Source organism: Melanostigma gelatinosum, assembly GCF_949748355.1.
Source record: "Melanostigma gelatinosum genome assembly, chromosome: 13".
In the NCBI taxonomy this organism is placed as follows: domain Eukaryota; kingdom Metazoa; phylum Chordata; class Actinopteri; order Perciformes; family Zoarcidae; genus Melanostigma; species Melanostigma gelatinosum.
The window spans coordinates 18,422,194-18,442,874 of record NC_136646.1 but is presented as its reverse complement, the minus strand read 5'-3'; the positions used below and the strand labels follow the sequence as shown (position 1 = coordinate 18,442,874).

At 42.9% G+C, this 20,681-nt stretch overlaps 4 protein-coding genes across 6 annotated transcripts; all 4 read right to left on the bottom strand.

Moving 5' to 3' along the window:
- Positions 1-2,970: 2,970 nt before the first annotated feature.
- pvalb8 (parvalbumin 8) lies at positions 2,971-5,675 on the bottom strand. 3 transcript variants are annotated; one of them, XM_079282054.1, is made up of 6 exons: positions 5,582-5,675; positions 5,145-5,238; positions 4,705-4,772; positions 4,116-4,248; positions 3,698-3,807; positions 2,971-3,250 (listed from the first exon to the last, which is right to left on the bottom strand). In XM_079282054.1, the coding sequence occupies exons 3-6, from the start codon at positions 4,763-4,765 to the stop codon at positions 3,225-3,227; spliced, it is 330 nt and encodes a 109-aa protein (XP_079138180.1). In that variant the 5' UTR covers positions 4,766-4,772; positions 5,145-5,238; positions 5,582-5,675; the 3' UTR covers positions 2,971-3,224. The 3 variants fall into 3 exon arrangements, with proteins under 3 accessions (XP_079138180.1, XP_079138179.1, XP_079138181.1); XM_079282053.1 differs by lacking the exon at positions 5,582-5,675 and having other exon boundaries at positions 5,145-5,312; XM_079282055.1 differs by lacking the exons at positions 5,145-5,238; positions 5,582-5,675 and adding an exon at positions 5,016-5,066.
- A 2,702-nt stretch (positions 5,676-8,377) lies between these two features.
- On the bottom strand, positions 8,378-10,147 carry LOC306787047 (parvalbumin beta-like). Its single transcript, XM_079282050.1, has 5 exons — positions 10,056-10,147; positions 9,431-9,500; positions 9,186-9,318; positions 8,795-8,904; positions 8,378-8,687 (listed from the first exon to the last, which is right to left on the bottom strand). Exons 2-5 carry the CDS (start codon positions 9,492-9,494, stop codon positions 8,662-8,664), a joined length of 333 nt encoding a protein of 110 aa, XP_079138176.1. The 5' UTR covers positions 9,495-9,500; positions 10,056-10,147; the 3' UTR covers positions 8,378-8,661.
- A 1,562-nt stretch (positions 10,148-11,709) lies between these two features.
- LOC306787048 (parvalbumin beta-1-like) lies at positions 11,710-14,084 on the bottom strand. Its single transcript, XM_079282051.1, has 5 exons — positions 14,032-14,084; positions 13,121-13,190; positions 12,718-12,850; positions 12,219-12,328; positions 11,710-12,004 (listed from the first exon to the last, which is right to left on the bottom strand). Exons 2-5 carry the CDS (start codon positions 13,179-13,181, stop codon positions 11,979-11,981), a joined length of 330 nt encoding a protein of 109 aa, XP_079138177.1. The 5' UTR covers positions 13,182-13,190; positions 14,032-14,084; the 3' UTR covers positions 11,710-11,978.
- A 3,711-nt stretch (positions 14,085-17,795) lies between these two features.
- LOC306787051 (parvalbumin beta-like) lies at positions 17,796-19,696 on the bottom strand (the record flags this gene model as incomplete). Its single annotated transcript, XM_079282056.1, has 4 exons — positions 19,633-19,696; positions 18,463-18,595; positions 18,070-18,179; positions 17,796-17,818 (listed from the first exon to the last, which is right to left on the bottom strand). Exons 1-4 carry the CDS (start codon positions 19,691-19,693, stop codon positions 17,796-17,798), a joined length of 327 nt encoding a protein of 108 aa, XP_079138182.1. The 5' UTR covers positions 19,694-19,696.
- Between the last annotated feature and the right edge of the window lie 985 nt (positions 19,697-20,681).

Sequence of the window (20,681 nt, the reverse complement as noted above, 5' to 3'; positions counted from 1 at the left end):
ACATTTTAAGACAAGTCATGTCTGAGCTTCTGATCGCACCGCGCGTGTAATGCAAGTTTATGAAGTATGAAAGTGCTTTTGTGGCATTTGTTCTTTGGTGTTTACTGACCAAACTCCACCGGGACACAAACATCTTCTCCAATCATTTGCGTTTGCCTCCATTATAGTCAAAGTATGTTTGTCCAGGACTCTCGCCATCTTATCTTATTGTGCCCTCTCATTTTGGGAAAAGTCAGCAAAGTACCCGTCTACCTCTCCACGACAGCCATTACTCAGTCGGAGGGTGAGTCAGCAACATGTGACAGCTGTTCAGGGGATTCGGCAGGGTGTGGCTTTTAGTTGCAAACTTAAGTCGATTGAATAGATGTGTATAAATATATAGATATATAAATAAAACACCAATTAGCGGATATGTAAACAATACGCTCAAGGCAGGGTGGAAATAGATTTCTAGAAATCGCCTTCCACGAAGGCCCTGTGTGTATCAGGGGGTGGCCATTGATATGTGCGTGGCCTATCATTCATTAATGAAGGGAAGCTGCACGCAGACATCATCGGCAAAGGCTTATTGGGGAACAGAGGCAATGCCGTCATCCCCTGCATTATGGATGGAGTTCCTGCACAGAGCTCACAAAGCCCATTCAGTCATCCTAACACGGCAGTTAAATCTTTCACCACGTTCCTCCCTGTTCAGACTATCAGGTAGCAACATCTCTGAGACCTCCAGGCTCCGAAAAGACTGTGGAGCGAGTCTAAATATGATCGGCGTGTGTCACGGCACACGTCCAAATGGTTCAACTTCCTTTCACCGCGTTTGCTTGAGCACTTCGGCTTGTTATCGGTTGAAGATGGGGTGCACATTAAAGTTTCACACAGACTTAATCAGTAAGGGGAGCCTGACGCTCCTTTCTTGATATGAGTTTTTGGTGACAAGCGAGGACGTCAATTATTGAAGAGACAAGCAGACGAGGCCCATGTGTCCATCCTCAAGTGCCCTTCCAGACCAATCGCATGGTACAGTATTAGCAGTCCCACAAAATGTTTCAATATAAAAGCAGTTAAGTTAAAGTGAAGTAAAAGTAAGTTAATCGTGAAGTCAAGTTGTCTGGCTTACTTCATTTCTTCCTAATCCTTTGTTTGTTACCTAATGCTGCATCCTAACATTTGAAGGTGACTACGACTATACTACTGCTACAGTTACCACTACCACTGACCTGTACTACTGAATTCAGCCCTGATGACATTTCCATTGCATTTTTTTGTAACCTTAATTCTTAGAATGCAAAACAACACCCTCATTGATCACATAGATGGTGTAGAATAGGGTTGTAGTGGAAGGAATATTCCTCATCCCCAAAATATATTCTAATGGCATGAGCCCCAGAACATGTACCTGGATTTACTCTACTGCTTAAGATTTCACTTTATTCCCATCAACAGAATAAATAGTTCAAAGGAACTCAAAGGAATTTTAACGTGCGTTACAAGGTCCAACCTGCAGTGCAATATGATGTCATGTTCTGCTGTCCCACCGCAACACATCCAGCAGTCAGTGTCGACCTGTTGGCTCACATTTCCTTCCTGTTTACCACTCGCTTCTCTTGACCCGCAGGGGTCACTGCTCCGTCGTGTGTCCTGTGGATATAGTGTTACCTACAGGCTTCCCCAACCCTTGTCCTCACATATATATATAAGGACACACAGGCAGTATGGGCATGGCTGAATAAGGAACACTATCATTATTACAGCACACACCATCTGAATCAAACAGCAGGTGTGACTACACATCCTGCACTGGTGACTACGACCTCATGCTAATATCAGGGTATGCCCTGTAGCCCTGAGTAGCAGGTGTCTGCTGTAATAGTCAGGTTCCCCCTGTAATATACAGGTAATTGAAATGACACAAAGCTGGAACCACTGCAAGAACGCGTGTTGCTCTGTATTTTGGCGCCTCTTGTGCGTGGGTAAATAGGGAAGTAGTTGTTAATTTTAATCCCATGAATCCTGTAAGTGCTGTTTAATGTCTCTCGGAGGGAGGATGCGGAGCTGTGCGATGGTCAGTCTTCTGTCTGAGAGTTTGTGTGAGTGTAATAATTCTCCTTTAACATATCCTGAGCAAGCTCTCCTGAGCTGTCAAGGCAAACCTGGCAAAGGAGTACATGTGAGGCCAGCATCCACAGATATAGCTTTCTGCAGAGTTTGCAATCTTCTTCTGTGCATCGCACACATCTACACGCTCACACTGGTGCACATATTAACATCCACCCTGATGTGGGTTCATGTGCATATTTTGGATTATGTCTGCTTGCATGCGGCGCCGTCTGTGTCTGATCTCATATTTGATTTTTGCAAATTCATTAGGATGTGTGTGTGTGTTTTTTTTTTGTTGCTCTAGCCTGAGACGCACTAAGGCTCAGCTGGGTTTATTTACATAGCTGAGGTCAGGTGTCACTCGATCCAGTCGCAGTGACACTCAGGTGGTCATCAAGGTCACCGCCTCTGCTTTTTCCCTGTGCTAGCTCTATGAATCTATAACCTCTCTCTCACACACACACACACACACACACACACACACACACACACACACACACACACACACACACACACACACACACACACACACACACACACACACCTGTACTGTATGTACACCTCAATCAGAAACCCTGTGTGTTCAGGACACGTTTCACTGGAAGATGTAAGGACTTGTGTGTTTGTTTTGTGCATGGGCACATCTGGATCAGCATGTGGATATACGGATTCCCACTTCATAAAAGTTGATGAGGCTTGTGCATATGAAACAGTTCAACACTCCCTTGATCACCATACTGTGTATTTTTCTTGCCATGCCACCGTGTGTCACCTCAAACCACATACGTATCAGTAAAAGACATTCAGAAACACACAGATGTTGAATATAAATCAGGAAAAATAGCCTCAATATTTGGATTTTATTCTTTTATTTTCTCAGTAATTTGGGAAATTTTACATTTATTTGGGAAATACAGCTTCATGATATGTTTAAAACATATGAAAAAAAATAATGATGTGAATGTGGATGACTGTGGACTGCAACAAGTCTTAAAAAAAATAATAAACAGATTCAAAAGTTTTTATCTAACCAGATGGAAAATAATCAAACTAAGTGAGCCCTTGAAGCAGTGGAGGAGGGGCGGGTTGGGGGGGGGCCTGATCGACCTGGAGCGATGGAGTCCAGTTGTTTAAGACAAGACCATGGCCTGGAACTCTGAGGAGAAAAGAAACACAAATTGATCAGATGATTATTCACCTCATCTGTCTGACACCTAACTCTAAAATATTGTGTTTTATATTTGGTAACATGACAGATATGACGCATTAGCGAGAGCATGGTGGTGCACAACTTCACTGCCACTGTGCTTTTAAGTTAACATTTCATTAACACGATAAGTCTAACAAACTAAAATGTAAAATCGCAGATAGTCAAAAGAAACATTGTTGGGGTAATTATGATTTATGATTTTAGTACTGACACATATAACTGTCTCTTTCAAGCACCCTGAAAAACCAGACTTCCCTCGAAATACAACACATTTAGTCAACCTGCATTCTATTTAAAAAGGTAAAAGGTGGAGAATTGTTTCCTAAAGCGTCGTGGTTTTCTAGTTACACACATTGCGTGTCTGGCATAATATACCAAGGTGGATCCACTCACCGTCTGCTCCAATCCGGCCGTCGCTGTCGTCATCAGCAGCACACATGAATTCCTTCGTCTCCTTATCGGACAGAACGCGTGCCCCAGGGGAAAACCTCTGGAGGAAAAACCTGGCGGACACAGAGAGACACAAGTTAGAGGCAACAGCTGGACGCACAGCAACAGCCACAAAGCCAGAAGTCAGGGGCTAACACTGAGACCCAGTCTGTACAACTTTTAGTCTCTTATCAGTCCCTTTAACATGTCAGCCCTGTAAAGTTAAAACAAACTAATGATGGACGGGCACACCGTTTACTACAACATCATGAAGAGATTATTTTCCATGAAGACGTCGAATCTCTACTCCCGTTTTAGGTTCCTTTACATCCTCGGCACAATATATAAATGTCTGTAGTTAGTGAACTGGCTGCTCGCTTACTTGAGCTCTTCCTCCTCAACAAAACCGCTGCCATCATTGTCCAGGATCCCGAAAACCGTCTTCACTTCCTGGGGGCTCTTCTTGGTGAGGCCGCACAGCTGGAAGAACTTCCTGTGGCAGAAGGAGTCCGGTGCTGGAGGAGGATATAGAGAGCAGAGTCAGCAACTTCAACATTTAGTGTTGGTTCAAACACTGTTGAATGACAATGACTGATGTGGTCTTATTAAGTGTGACATACATAGTTTGGAGAAAATATTGGTTCTGAATCTGTTTCATTTTTTAAAAAGGTTTGAGGAGCAAATGTTTAATAATCCTTCTCCTCCAGTGATAATAATACTAACAGGATCATATCTAGTCTATCTTTAGCTTGAGGCTTGTGCCCAATTGATGCTCAAGAAATCTCTTAACCTGCACCTCAGGTTATTCTGTACTTCAATTTGAATGTCAACATTTTGCAGTCTTCCAGTTGGCCATCAAATCGAGACAGCCCTATTGACTGAGCAGGCTCCAGTAGAAAGACTGTATAGAACTAAAGAAAGAACAAAGATCCAACAAAGAGAGAAATAATGATATTGGTGGAAGACGATACCTTGGCAGTCCTTGATAGCACTGTCGATGGCATCAGCGGAAAGGATAGATGCGAGCGACATTTTATTCCTGTAGGAGGAACAACCATGGTGAATTATTAACACATGTAGCCAGGTACAGAAGCAAACCCTCTGACTTGACACTGATGGAGAGTAAAATGTGTGCCGGTGCCAACACTGACATTGAGAAGTCAGTGGCCATGAAAGTCAGCATGTACGTTCATCTTTCTTCTCTGTTAAATAGCGTCTCATCCAATGAATTATACATGATGGAAATAACTTTTTGTGGAAAATAAGTACCCAATTGTTTCACCTGTCATCTAACTAGCAGCCTCTAAAGTGCTCTGAATCCACAGAAAATCCACATCTGCAAAGTCTTTTAAAATGAAAGTCAGCCACTTCCCATCGGCAGCGTCCTCTCTGAATCCACCCAGCAACTCACCGTGTTTAGGGGGTTCTCGCCCGGTTGGTGATCCAGCAGAGAGGAAAGCGATGTGGTGACTGCTGCACGTCAAGGCGGATTTATATAGGTCTGACTGCAGTGACAAAAGGGATTGATTGAGTTACCTGTCTATGGATCAAATTCTAACTGCCCGCCCCTGATCCAATTTCCCAGCTAACTAATTAACCTTTACTATTTATAACGCCCAGGGGTAGAGAGACCGGAGCATGGACATCATGTAGCACCCTTGGAAATAGCAAATTAAGTTAAAAAGCGTGTTCGTCTCCCCATCCACCACACCCGCCTCTTATCCCAGCGCCCCGCCTCCTCTCACCTCTAGAATTATACAGTACAGTAAATGCAGGGAGGCTGTAATGTAACTGCAAGCTCTCTCTCCTTTTCTCCCTCTCTTGCTGTTTCTGCCCCCCCCCCCTTACCCTTTCATGCAGATATCCTTTTACAGGCAGCAGTCCCAAAACGAGCACATCTGAGCCACATCCCGCTGCATCTATGTCCCTATCACTACAGTTGAGGTGAGTTATGAGAAATGATATGTCAGCTGAAGTTGTAATTTGTCGTGGCATATTTGGACCGTGTGTGTCTCATGTCAATGCAGGAGCGTGTTTGCAAAACAAAACTGAAATAACAAACACACAGAACTGCTCATCACTGAATGTCAGGGACGCTGGTGCTTCTCACTCTCTCAAACTGACGTGGGGACATCCTCGCTAAATTGCTTTGTCAACTGTGCTGATTAAGGGACCCAAGGTCACCCTCTGCTGTCGGTGGTGTCCCATCCCGCCTCGATGGTGTTGATGTCCCAGGTATCCACATCCACCATTTGAATAGAGGTATAGCATTCAGAGGTCACTCAGGGCTGAGCACTGGCTTCATTTCCACTGGAGTTTAAACCATTTCCCCCACTTTGTTTCTCCATTTGTCCGTCCAATTTGTCTAGTTGCAAAATGACCAATTCAGGTTGACTCTTCCGAGGGCATTCGTGGCCCCCAGCGGACAAATGCGGGGGTCATTAAGCACATTCCTGCGGGGGGTGTTCACTGCAGGCAGCAACACACAGGAAAATGTCATTTGTTTCCAGGATGTAAGAGTTGTACGTGAGCGTATGCAGCATGCAGCAGCAGTGTGGCAAGGAGAGTTTATGAGTGAACATAGACAAATGACCTAATAAATCCATGTATTTAGTTAAATAAATACAGGTCCTACCGAGATTTGAACTCGGATCGCTGGATTCAGAGTCCAGAGTGCTAACCATTACACCATAGAACCCTTAGGGAACTTGTTGTGTAAAGGTAGAAGTAACCTGATATATCCTTGAATTTTACCAAAGGCACGGGTCCAGCAGCCCCCAGGCAGCGTCCTCAAATTGGAAGTCAGCAACTTTGAGCGCTTGCTTGCGTCCGTGGCGCACACGCGACTGTTGGCAGGTCCACTCTCTTGCACGTGTCAGCTGGCGACCGTTAACTGCAGGTAAAGTCCACCTGGTGTCATGATACTCTGAAACATTATTTAAAGCTCTGCAGGCAGAAACCGAAATAAATCGGAAATCAGTCGAAATACATTTCATTTAATTCGTGTAAAGTGTTCTTATAGGTGATAAACAATTGTGTTTTGGACATGAACATACGCACAGTGTGTGCACACATTACCTTGTGTGTAATTCATTGGCAGCATCCTAGCGTCTTTCATTATTGAGTAAAAGCTTGTATCTCCGGTAGTTTGTCATTAGCCACCCCTCCTAAACCTAATCCCGTTGCCGAATCTTTAATTGGGCCCCTCAATAAGTGATGCCCGATTGGGAGGATCTAGTGAAGGTGGACTGCTGAGAAACTCAATAATATCCTCCAGAATATGTGTGAAGAAGAGACTAAAGACACCGGATTAGCCGACACGATGTTTGATGTAGCCTACTATGCTGATACCTTGCAGACTATACTGTTACTGGGAGATCATTTATTCATTTACTTGTAGACAAATATAATTATATAATTATATAATGTTCTTTAGGAGCATTAGTCTCATAATAAATATTCAAAATATGTATTCTTAAACGCACAATGGAATCCCATTTAAAATTAGATTCGAACCAATTTTCACTGCATTTTTGTAGAATCTCACTTCAATTAATTAGCATTATTTTGTTTAAAAAACTGAAATGAATTAACTACCAATAATTTCAGGAATAATTGTCCAATAAATATTCGTTGTTATTATTATTTTGTCTTACATGTATGCATGATGAGTTTCCTGAGTGCCCTACAAGCCAGGCTCTCCTTACTGGCACGCTTGTAGCGAAAAACTCAAATGTCCAAACAGCTTTCGTTTTCTATTGCCAGATAATTTACAGTAATTTATATCTTGTATCTGTCCGGTGCGTCTGTCCCAACTTCTGATGGACGCAACTCCATCTACTGGCTGCAGGATGGAGCTGCATGACTGTACGCACAAACATAAACTGTGTAAAGACTAAAGTGTGTGTGTGTGTGTGTGTGTGTGCATGTGTGACAGAGAATTAAATATTTTACATACATTTAAACATCAGTTCGTCAATTAATTAATACTGCTTTATTTTCCTTTTCCACTAAGACCAAGAAACTGGATCACATCACTCCAGTTCTGATGTCTTTGCACTGGCTTCCTGTCCAACAAAGAATTGATTTTAAAATCCTGCTGTTGGTTTATAAAGCACTGAATGGTTTAGGGCCAAAATACATCTCTGATCTGCTGCTACCTCATGAACCTGAGGTGTTTGCTGCTGCCTTTAATTGAACTATATTCAAGGATATTAATCAATTTCCTGCATTTCTGCATTTTACTACTACTGCATTTTATGTCTTACACTGCTTTTTAGTGTTTTAATGACTGTTTTTAATGTTTTAATCAATGGTCGTAATTGTTTTTGAATCCCCGTTTCTTTTGCCTTATGTTTTGATGTTTTTAATGTGGTTTTATGGGAAGCACTTTGAATTATATTGTTGTTGAAATGTGCTATACAAAGACACTTGCCTTGCCTTGCCTATCCACTAGCAGGTACAGGTGTATTTATATGCTATATGGCATGCCAAAAACAAAGCAAATTGAGTTTTGGAGCGAGAGAGAGAGAGAGAGAGAGAAACAGGCTGTGAATGAATTTGCCCTGTTGAGGTTGTATGTATAGTTGAAGAATTTCAAAGACACAAATAACACTTAGGGAATGAAAGACAAATTTGTCAAGATAAGACCGCAGAAAAGAATATTTATTCTTTCTTTTTTTCAACCTTTTGTACCTGGAAAGTGCATCATAGATTTTACAGTAAGCAAAATTCATCTTTAAGACATGAACACAGCCGAGCGACATTCACAATCATCATTTTTGGACAATGTGTTGCATAGGAGGAAACGTCTCTTAAGCAAATGTATAAAAATTATTTATATCAGATGAAAATGGGGGGGGGGGGGGGGGAGGTCGACGTGGGCGTTGTGGTTCCATCAGAGCAGGTGTTGTTGGTCAGTTGACACTTTATTGTTTCACCATGACAGCGAACTCTGTGGAGAGACAAGAAAACACACAGTTTGGCATCTATTTTCCAGCAAAAAAGTAAATAAACATCCAAAGAATGCTGTAACCACTTTGCGTGACAAAGGGTCCGTACCTTCAGCGCCAATCTTGCCGTCACCATCGGTGTCGCCGGCCTTCAGGAATATCAAGGTCTCGGCATCCGACAGTGCGCGTGCACCTGCCTTGAAGGTCTGCAGGAACAGCCTGCAAACACGTTCGGTGGTTAGTTCACGGACCCCAGCTCCTATTGGCTGACACACACTTCATGTTATATAATTGAAAGCATTAGATATAAATAGAAAGTGTATGTAGTGGCTGAAGATAGTTTGACCCTGTGGTTTCACAATCAGTACCCTGAAGAACAATTCATATACCCTCTGTCATTAACTTAATTGTTGTTTGATGCAGATGATATCAGAACAGAAGATGCATCAATGTGATTTGTGGATATCTGTTCAGGACAAAGGAAGTGTTGAGTGTCTTACTTCAGCTCCTCCTCCTCAATGAAGCCACTGTTGTCCTGGTCAACGATGCCGAAGGCCTTCTTGACCTCAGCGGCAGACTTGCTAGACAGACCGCATGCGTGGAAGAACGTCTTGTGGTTGAATGATTCGGCGGCTGAAACGAATGTGAGTTTTTACTGAAGCACAGCCACATACAGGAGCTGCACAAGAAGCCCAGTGATGCTTGAAGCAGGGAGGGCCTGCGATTGGGATTTTGCAAGAGTCACCTTTGCACCCTTCCAGGGCTTTGGCGATGTCGCCATCCTTCAGTCCTATACTTGCGAAGGCCATTTTGTTCTGCAGAAATCAAATGAAAGTGATCACTCCTAAAGTAACAAAACCATCACATATTGTTGACCATGTGGATTATGGTTAACTACATTCATTTATTTTCTATCAGAATAGGTAATCAATCACATTATCATTAAAACCACAGAGCAGCACTATTTGGACAATAGTTCAAATATAATAATAAAAACATTCTGTTATTGGTTCCAAATGGAATAGAAATAGACTCAAATGGAAATATTTTAAATTTCAAAAGGCAGATTCGTCAGTCCACTTCTTTCTGTGAGTGGTATGATGCTGCATTTCCAAATCCGGTTCGAGAGGCTGAGCTTGTTCCCTGCTGCAACTCTATAGATGCTGGGAGGTCTGACCAGTAATCCATGTCTTCATGCAGCTGACGCTCGTGCAAGAAAAGCCAAATGAAACTCCTTCTTTGGATGCTGCATTGCAGCGCAAAGTCCAAAAAATTATTTTAAAAAATCAATGTTTTCTGAAGCGGTGCAGGATGCTGCGGCTCTGTCGGCGTGGATCCCAGGTTTATTTTCCATTGCCATTTAAACTCACCTTTGTGATGTCTTTGCTTTGTAGACTACAGATGAAACAGACAGGACTCGAGTCGAATGCGGTGATCTTCCCCGGCGCTCCCGATGACCTTTTTATAGTTTCCCTCCATCGAAATCTGAGGCATAAGATAACTGACACCGCCGAGAAGGTGGGGTGGGGGGGGGGGGGGGGGGGGGGGGAGGATTCGTCATGTAGCCCCGAGAGAGCGGTCTATTTTAAGTTTCACAAATGAAGACGCTTAAAAGGTGCGTTTGAAGAAGTCTTCAATGTCCCCCTCAACGCTAAGAATAGGTGTGTGCACTGCTGAGGAGGACAAATTGGAAGTGCTGCTGTCAACACACAACAGTAGGCTATTCAAGAGGATACGGAGCATGCATTAGGGCTGCCACTTGGTTGCTGTTCCTCTTTTGGTGTTACATTGTTGATTTGGAAGACATTGGCTGTTGGATTCATGACCAGAGTAAAAGAGCCTTTCTTTCACGCTTGTGGATTATATTTACGTCTTCAAAAATGTATAGTTCCTTCTCTATGTTTGATATTGTCCACCTGATAGTTGCCTATTCACAGCCACAATGTGTCATGTTAGTATTTTCAAGTCATTTGTGTTTTGTCAGATTTATCTCATCTACTCACAACCAAATCAAGGACCTTACTGTCATAGTTATGGTGTATAAAGACAGTCAGCACTGTCACAATCAGTCCCATTTTTGGCTGGAAAGTCAACAATGTGTTTATTGTTGTTCAGATTAGTCAAGATGGACTGAATGATTTTTCTGGAAAGAACACCACCCCCCCCCCCCCCCCTTCCGGATCCCTGTTCTTTGTAAGCCCATGCAGCCTACCATTCGTGTTATTCTAAGAGCTCGATATGTTTAAAAGCACATGGAAATGTTTCTTCTTTTTTTTGTAGTCTCCAAACAAAGTCAATGACAGAAGGAGAAGGATGTTCTGTCTGGTGCATCTTGACATTTATAGCTATACACTTGTAATGCTGAGATTATATCGTTCACCTATAGGTGGCAGCACTGCCCTTCGGGGTGAGGGTGAGCCGGCATCAGGCTGCTGTTACTATCTTTTTGTTTTGACCACTGGTTGATGGTAACAAGCTCAGCGTGTCATCTGATAGGGTTGAGGGTTTACATATTGCTGATTTGCAGATCCCTGAGCGCTCAAATCTCCCCCTTGAATTAGAATTAGTTTTAAATCTGACTGATGATCTATTTGACTTTATTTCTATGCTAAAACATTTATGTAGAATATGTCCCAAATAAATGTGGCACATTCTAAACACTACAACACAAAGCTGACTGAATTGAAAAGGAACTCCTTAGATCACTAAAGATGTGCGTCAATGCACCAGATTCAAAAGTTCCTGATGATGCAACAGTGGCTGTTAATAGCATCCTGTTGCCACAGCACATCATCTAATTGACTACTCAGCAGTGGGTGGAGGAAAAGTCCCCGGAAGACACCACCTGATTACACTATGTGTGACAGCTATCCATTGCAAACCTCCCTGGATCACAGGAAGTATATGAGCAAAGAGGGCTATTCCCAACGTGTTTGCCAGCTTGAGTCCTCCCCATCTCGTTAACCGACCATCAAAACAAGTGCTGTATGAAGGGCAGCACAAAGATGACTGACCTGAAGCAGATGACTTTAGACCAAAAGAGTATTTATTCCTGGTGTTTCACTCTTCCTCAAAAGTGCAGATGGTGTTGTACAGTTTGCACAAGTCATTTTTCAGAACATTTAACACATCTAAGTAGCATTCACAGTAAAAACATGTGTTCCATGTTGAGAAATAATCCGCAGGCAAATCATAAATAAGATATAAAAAAATATTCTTTCAGCTGGTGGATAGGGAATCTTGCAAGGGGTTCGCAGTTCCATGAAAAGAAGTGGATCTTGTTCAGTGGAAAGTTATGCCTTCACCATGGTAGCAAACTCTGTGAAAGTAGAATGAAACTGCCATTAGTTAAGCTAATTGGACCCAATCCCTGACCAAGTTTGAGTCTGTGCGTGGATGTATGTTTATGCAGGTTAATTGAGAGTCCATTGCCAGTAAGTATCAGAATTAACCATGCATGTCTCTGCTGATTTCGGCTACGTTCCAAGGTATGTAGAAAGTGCACTCTGCTCAAAAACAGAAAGAAGTCCTACCATCAACTCCGATCATGCCATCACCATCACTGTCACCGGCGATGAGGAATGCCGCGGTCTCCTTATCAGTGAGTGCTCTGGCACCAGCACTGAAGTTCTTCAGGAACAGCCTGACAGGGGGGGGGGCACAACAGCAGGTGTTAGAATGAGCATCTCAGACTATACTGATTTATTGGAAATCACTGTGCAGAATGAGCATCACTTAAAGTGTTTCAGATTTTAAGGCACATGCAACAAGCCTGTCCATAGAAATGTGGATGTACAGTCATAAAACCTTCAGGCTTCATTAAACGTGGCATTTCTTTCGTTTTTTGTGTTGCAGTGAATGCGTTTGAGCCGCAGATTAAAGCCAAACTGAGACAACATGTTAAATTAAATTAAGTAAAGCTGCCCCCTTGCAAAAAAAACAAACAAGACAGTACAGCAATATTAGATCTGGTGCATATTTTGAGCTACAGAGGCATTGCTGGCTTAAGTGAGAGTTGCTTGAGTGTCTTACTTCAGCTCGTCCTCCTCAATGAAGCCACTGTTGTCCTGGTCAATGATGTAGAAAGCTTTCTTGACCTCATCGGCGGACTTGCTGGACATTCCGCATACCTTGAAGAACGTCTTGTGGTCAAAGGAGTCAGCAGCTGGAACACATGTTAACACCATTAGCACCCTGTCACGCTACATATATAGACCTCAGTGTTGACCTCAGTGGATTACTGTGGCTGGCAGTTTAGGAAACTGAGAGTTCAGTACATAGATATCAATGGATATCAGTTGGGGTTTATTTTTTGGATCAACTTTGCAGTTGTAATTCATTTATATTCATAATTTACAAATAATAATAATGAGGGTGAAGTGCGTGTGTTGACTGTATAATCTACTTTGTACTAAGTTAAGATAGTGAAGCTCACCTGCGCAGCCGGCCAGAGCGGCTTTGATATCAGCTTCATTGAGGACACTAGCGAAGGCCATTTTTTTATTCTGAGGGAGGAAAGAAGACTCAGAGTTAGTACACAAGCATCACAAATCCCATACAGTAGCCATGTGGTTGCATTGCAAATATCCTTCATTAAAGCAATAACGACTGATGTTTTGTATTTTGGGGGTTCTGCTATTCGGAAGGCCTAAGATACAGTCACTTCAGACTGGTATTCAGAGGGTTTGTGTTTTCCAATCATTATAATAGAGCCTGAAATCATGTATCAACTTCCAAGTATTAACCTCTTGCCTCACAAGGCTTTTCCTCCCCTTGCTTCACAAGAGATGGAAAATTCAGTTACACCTTGGAAAGAATCTAGAAACATAAAAATGTTTAACGCCTCGTTTGTTTTAGTGAAAATGAATTGCTTTAATTGGCAAATGCTGCCCCTGAGCATCGCCGCTTTCTTTTCCTAAGGGATAGAGCGCTGCTCTTTGGTTCCGGATGTCAGCTCAGGTCTGACTCTGTTTATCCCAACGCTGCTATGGCACTAAATAGATGATGCTCCCACTGAGAGGCCATCTCACGGCAACATGAATCACGGCTACGAATGAACTTTGCAGCCGGGGAAACGCAGTGATGTCAAACGTGTCGACAGCTTTTTTTTCATCCGGTTAAAAGAGACACGGTAAAATAGCGCAATTATCATCCACAGATATTGATCCGTCGAAACCAAATGGCCACAGTTGGGCCTCCTTTTCGCATTGATTGAGTCGTCCTGTGGTCCGTGTAGTTTCTTTCTATGTTGGTTCCATTTCTCTCTAAAGTTATAGTCCAAGAGGTTCTCCTCGTCTCAATCCCTTTCCTCCCACTCTGCCATTGCACAGCGCACATCCAACTCACCTTTGGGTTGCGTTGAGGCGAGTGAAAACCGAGGACTCGAGAGTGAGTGTGTCTCCTGCAGCAACCCATCTCTCTTATATATCCTTGAGCAACACCATTTACAGAGAGTTGAGTCTCAGTATCAGGTAACTGATGAGATGCATGGGTTTCGAAGAAAATGTGTCAAGTAATCTCGACCTATTTTAAGGTGAACAAATGAGGATGCTACCATGTGAGCTGAGGCCTATAGCTAGACGTGTGGAAACCTGAGCAGGCCTGCTCGCTGACTTGATGGCGTCACGTTGCCTCCATATCATTTAAAGCATTCAACGTGTTGATTCTGATACTGTAAATTTCATCTGAGAATATTAATGAAATGCATGCGTGACAGTGGGTATGTAGGCCACGGGTCATATTCCTGAGAAAAAAAACGTGGAGCCAATTGCCACATGAATGAGCTCAAAGGTCAATGAACAGAGGAAATGTTCTATTAAAAATAGTATTCTTGGCTACTAAAATGTTGTAAACATATGTGGAAGGACTGCCCTCAAAAGCAGCATTGGGTTTTATCTAATTATTTATGATAATAGATGTCTCGATAGACTGCTTGTCAGACTTTCTGTCTTTTGTGGAATCAGTAGAAATGTTCCCGTACAGCCCATTCACATGCATTTGCGTCAAACATAATACCGTATGACCTATTTTATCTTTACAGTATTATTTGATACTCATGCATGCGGTGTCTGTTGCAGGCTGCTCAGAAGTGGATTTACCTAATTGCTTTTTTTATTATAGTTTGTATAAATGTAGGTCCTATTATGGAGTCTATGTTTCTGCTGTCCTGTAACATTAACTACTTAAAATACAGGCCACCATATATTTCCATATGGTCCATTTGAACTCTGCAGTGGGTCGAGTTTCAAGCCAGCGGCCAAGCAGGTCTTTGGGGCCTTCGCCACCGTATCCCTGTCCTGAGCAGGCAATGCGCCAAATCAATCAGACTAATATTTGTGTGCTGTGCGCTTGCGAGCTTAAACAATGTCAACAAGTTAGGAATATGTCGTCACCTCATTTAACTCTGACGAGCTGACACGGCACAAAACTCACATGAATAACTTTGTTAATACAGATATAAACACGCCCCTTTTGTAATCTTTTTTTTTTTTTTTTTTTTTTTTTTTTCTTTTGTGTGTCTGATGGGTTTGTTTTTGTGGCCTCTATGACCTCATCAAGAAATTTAAAAGCTAGACTGTTAACCTGTAGGCTATTTAAACCAAACCACTCATCTCAGTCATCCCATAAGGTGGATATTTCTACCTGTGTCTGCAGGAATTCAAAATCCGTCCAGCAGAAGGCAGTAATAATCCCAATAATGAAAACATAGATACCGTTTTCGGAAACGCCCATGTGTCCTAGCATTTGAAGAGGGGTCCCATCAATTGCAAATACGATTTCAAAAGTGGGGAAATTGGTGAAGTGGCTGTTCAATTTCCCCACTATCACAAGTTCTAGGTTGTAAAATGATCTGCAGCAGTGAATCACAACAGGCCATGTTTGACTTGTTACAGCAGGGGAAACACAGGTGTTACTAATAACACTAACGATGCCGCTAGCATCGAACGACGCTCTGTTCAAGTGAGCCATGTGAGAGTGTGAGCCAGCATAAACAGCACGGGACCCTGAAATCAAAGCAGCTGAGGGGAATTCATACATCATTTGTGCTTTTTAAACAGTGAAAAGTCAAAATGGCTTCTGTGGAAAAGGACTACATTACATCATAATTATGCCTAATTATGTCATCGTCACCAGGGCAGATGCCAGTGTGAGTCTGATAAATAGCTGAGCCAATAGGCACTCATCATCAAACATTATCCTGTCAAACAGGAACTATTTCCTGTTTGAGTCCTGCTCATGAACTAGAGAATGGTAATCATTATTTGGTGATGCTATGTCTTTGCGCAAGATAATTTGGTGAGAAAGTCTCATGTGATTCAACATATCGTCACAGGGTGAAGGCTGTGGCTAAGTGGGTGAAGGCTGTGGGTGAAGGCTGTGGCTAAATCGCAGGGCCGTCTTTCAGTTAGAGCAGGGATTCCCAAAGTGGGGTGCGTGCACCCCTGGGGGTGCGCGAGCTGCCTCTAGGGGGTGCGCGAGAGGAAAAGTGTAATGGCGGTCTGATGGTATAATAATATTAAATATTAAAAAAAATGTAATTTTAATTTAAAAACTGTCAGGTGGGACATCTGAAGCTATCGTCGTAAAAGAGGAGAGGGACAGAGAGAGAGAGAGAAATCGGAGGCGAGGGGAACGGAGAGGTGCGTTGGGGGGAGAAGAAATCGAGCCAGAGACAGCGCAGACTGGGAAAAAAAGAGGAAATATGATGAAAAGTATGTGTGTCTGGGCTTCACTTGGATTGGCAACGCAGATTCCCCAAAGCCACAGTGCGTGGTGTGCAGCGAGGTTCTGGCTAACAGTCTGAAGCTCTTATTTACGTCGCCACCTGAACACCAAGCATGCCAGTGCAAGTCAAAAGCCCCTTACATTGTTTATATCCAAATTGGAGGAGTTACAAAACAGCCAAAAACAACTGGAGTCTCATTCATGTGTTGGTCTATAAATGACGCACTACGGGCTTCATATCTGGTTACAGAATAGCGAGAAAGGGGCTACCGCACACAATCACTGAAGACGTGAGCTTGCCAGCTGCCAGAGAGATGGTGGAATGTATGATTGGGGAGAAAGAAGCAAAACAGTTGGACATGATCCCGGTGTCCAACAACACTGTGTCGCGCCGCATCGATGCTTTGTCCGAAGACATCCTGGCTACATTAGTCGCTCATTAATTGTAAATTAAATGTGATAATCTGCCTCTGAGCCTGTGCGTGTGTCCTCACATCCGTATTGCTCTTTAAAAGTGACGCCTTGTGTCACTGAAAGTTATTGAAACTTTGTTGCAGTGTTTCAGGGCGTTTTCACACCTTCAGTTCGTTTGCTTTGTTCTGATTCAGGGATTAATATGATACAATGTTGCAGTTGCTCCTTTGTTCGGTTTGTGTTCACACTGCAACATTTAACAGCGGACTAAATCTTGTAAACAAATGCCACGCGCGAGCAAACTGTTCTCTCATTGGTCCGATTCTTATGCGGCTATAAAGGCTTAAAAGGCTCTGTTGCTTCTTTTTTTTTTTTTTTATTAAGGGGGGGGGGGGTGCGCGAACCCGGTCGGGATGTAGAAGGGGGTGCGCGGCCTAAAAAATTTGGGAACCGCTGAGTTAGAGGGTTGGCGGTTCAAACCCCGGCTCTGGCTCTGCTAGTCGCATGTCGATGTGTCCTTGCGCAAGACACTTAACCCCAAAATTGCTCCCGTAGCTGTTCCTACAGTGTAGAAATGTGATAGAATCTGAATTGTAAGTCGCTTTGGATAAAAGCGTCTGCTAAATGACTGTAATGTAATGTAAAAATCAACTTGTCGGTCACAGTCACCTTAAGTGATGCAGGGACTTTACATGAATATACGTTGATTCAAACCTCTGAATGCATGTATTAACCCATTCCAGGTACCTGATTGATTAAACACACACACACACACACTATAATATCCAGCTTTAGCCGTCTGTCCACCAAACATCTTTATTGTAACACATAAACAGGGAGAGCAGCAGGCATTGATAATATCCCAGGTTTCTGGTCTTTGCATCAATCAATCTGGAAAATCAGGATTTCCACACGAAAACCGTTCACTTAAAATTGGGAAAAACAGCCGTGGTCAAAGATGTTCATGCTCTTTATTTCAGGATATCACAGAACTCTGCGGGGGAGAAAAATAAATTCAGTCAGATATCCCTATTAAGCACAACAGTGCTCTCCACACAAGTCAATGTAAAACAATAGTATGGTTATAGCTAAACAATCAACACATAATTTGGTGTACAATTTGATCCTGTTTTTGTATGTGCTTTATAGACTGCAATTTCAGCACTAAGTAACGGACAGCTCCCCTCCACAAACGGCTCCTTTTTTTCATCTGCAGCTTTTTTCAGATGTTTTACATGAACCCACCTTCCATCCCAATCTTGCCGTCTCCATCCTTATCACCTGCAGCCATCAGAGCCTTGGTCTCAGCCACAGTCAGCTCTCTCGCCCCCGGAGAGAAATTCTGAAGGAACAGCCTGATGGGTGCGCAAAAAAGATGAGAGAAAAGTTCAGGCTTATGTCATCATTGAATGTATCTTTTCTGATGCCATTTTCTTACCCTGCAGGCCTTTCTGAGCAATTCCCCTCCCCATCACTCACTCACCAGCCCTCCCCCCTCATTTATTACTGAATTCATTCATACAGTGACCTCTGCCTGTGGGCCATCACGATGGCTACACATGCACAAACACACTCACGCGCTCATCTTGTATCCTCGGTCTAGCCTGTAAACCACACACAGACACATGCTATCCTTACTTGAGCTCCTCCTCCTCAATGTATCCGCTCTTGTCTTGGTCCAGGACCGCAAATACTTTGTTTCTATCCGCCTCGGATGAGCTGGCCAGTCCCACTTGAGCAAAGAACGACTTGAAGTCGAATGTGCCTGGAGCTGCATCGGCATAGGAGAGAGAAGAAGTGAGCAAAAAAGAGAGGCAGACAGATGTGGGAGTGAGAGGTCAATCACAGAATGACAAGAAAGCAAGAATGGTGAGGAACTGAATAGAGATGTCGCATGTACTCATTCGCTCAGATGACTTTCATTCTTCCACCGATGACATTTACCAATATACACCCTGTAGCACATCACTGTCTTACACCATTATAGGCTCTGTCATGACGCCATTGAAACACTGAAAGCACACTGAATATTGCCCATGGGCCCAATGCAAACCTACTGTAAATGTTAAAATCCCTTTTTTGTACCAAGCTGTTCAGAGAGGAAATTCTTACCCTCAAGTACATCACAACTGTTCGCTGAATAAGACTTGCAGCCACAGCATGCGAGATTATAAGATTTAAGAATATTCATCTTAAAACAAAGGACAGGAAATGGTAAAAGAAAAAGATCAATATCTTGAAGATAATTTGTCTGATATGCCCACTTTCATAAAATATTTTAGTTTTCCATCACTTCTTGAAATAAATCATAGAAATACGACCTCCATACATACATTCACAGAAAGTAGACACAGCTTGCACGTTTTTTTGCCTGAATCATTGCTAACAGGGGGGTTCTCCTGAATAAAGGGCATATAAGCACTGACATTTAGTTTTCATCTGAGGGGTTGTGCTGCGTCTGCCTTGTCATGCAAACACAATCACTATAGATTACTGATGAAGTGCTTTGGGGAAGTGAGGGCTGTATATCTTGTGTGATTTGGGTCTCTGTGTGTGAATGCTCTGCGTAAAAACACTTTGGTATCTGGGTGATGACTGCTCTCCTGCCACATGGCTGCCTGGTTACCTGCAGGCTCCCTGTCCCCGCTGTGAACAACGCGTACATGGTATCCCTAGTGGGACTGCATGGGTTTCACAATGTCTGTCTCTCTCGCTCTCTCTCTGCAATATGTGTGTGGATTTATATTCACTAACTTGTGTTAATGTGTGTGTCTCCCTGCGTGCGAGCGTGCCTGCTGTCTGACTCACCTTGACAAGCCTGGATCGCAGCCCTGATGTCCTCGTCGCTCAGTAGCCCTGCAAATGCCATGGTCCTCTGTAGCTGCCTGAGGGGTGCTAACACACACGTACGGGGGAAATGCACAGTGACAGTAAATACAACTGGTGCAGGTGTTTTCTGCTGTTATATAACCGTCTCTGTCAGATAAAAATGTGTGGATAGATGAAGCACAATCGTTCCTCTATAGTCTTCAGACACATCAGCACTGTCAAAAACTAAGGTGCTAAGTTATACCTTTTATCAGTAGGGCTGTGCTATTTTGACAGTAAGTCATAAACAACTGAACAAAAGATTTCAATCAGAGAGAGAAACATCATATGACATGATTTAAATCACATGAGAATGGCTTGATGACCCGAGCTTACAAAATAAAAGAGAAAGTAGTTGCAACTTGAAGGAGCAAACAAAAAGGTCCTTTTTTTATTCCCCATTATTTTGAAGCAGAAGGATTGAGGATGCGTCAAGGCACAAAATCACACAGAACTGCTAGTTATCATCACAGAACCATTGCCGAGCACATGCATTTGCAAAAAGCTTGATACTCACTGTGCTTAAGGTGAGGTTTGCACTCTCTGAGCCGATGATGCGCAGATCTCTGCTCCTCTTGCTCTGCTTGCCGCCAACACTCTTTTGCAGCTTCGTGATCCGGAGCGTAAGAAGCAACCTGACGTATCTGTCCTCAAACCCAGGGAGATTCCCCCCACGCCACAGAATGCCTCCTCCTCCTCCTTCATCAGTTAATCAGAGCAGATGATTTTCTCACTCATATTGTTGTGCAAACTTGCAGGCACATGTAAAAAACAATGACACTCTGATAATCACAAATATGAATGTATTTTAACCAGTGGAATTTCTTCATATAATATTCATCTTACAACTATCGACTGCTTTTACTGATATTGCTACAACTACTGCTTATACTATTGTTTCTATTAATATTAATAAGGAATAACAATATAAAATACGGAAGCACGTTTACTCAGGAAAAGCAAAATCTTTCATGAGATGAATGTGATAA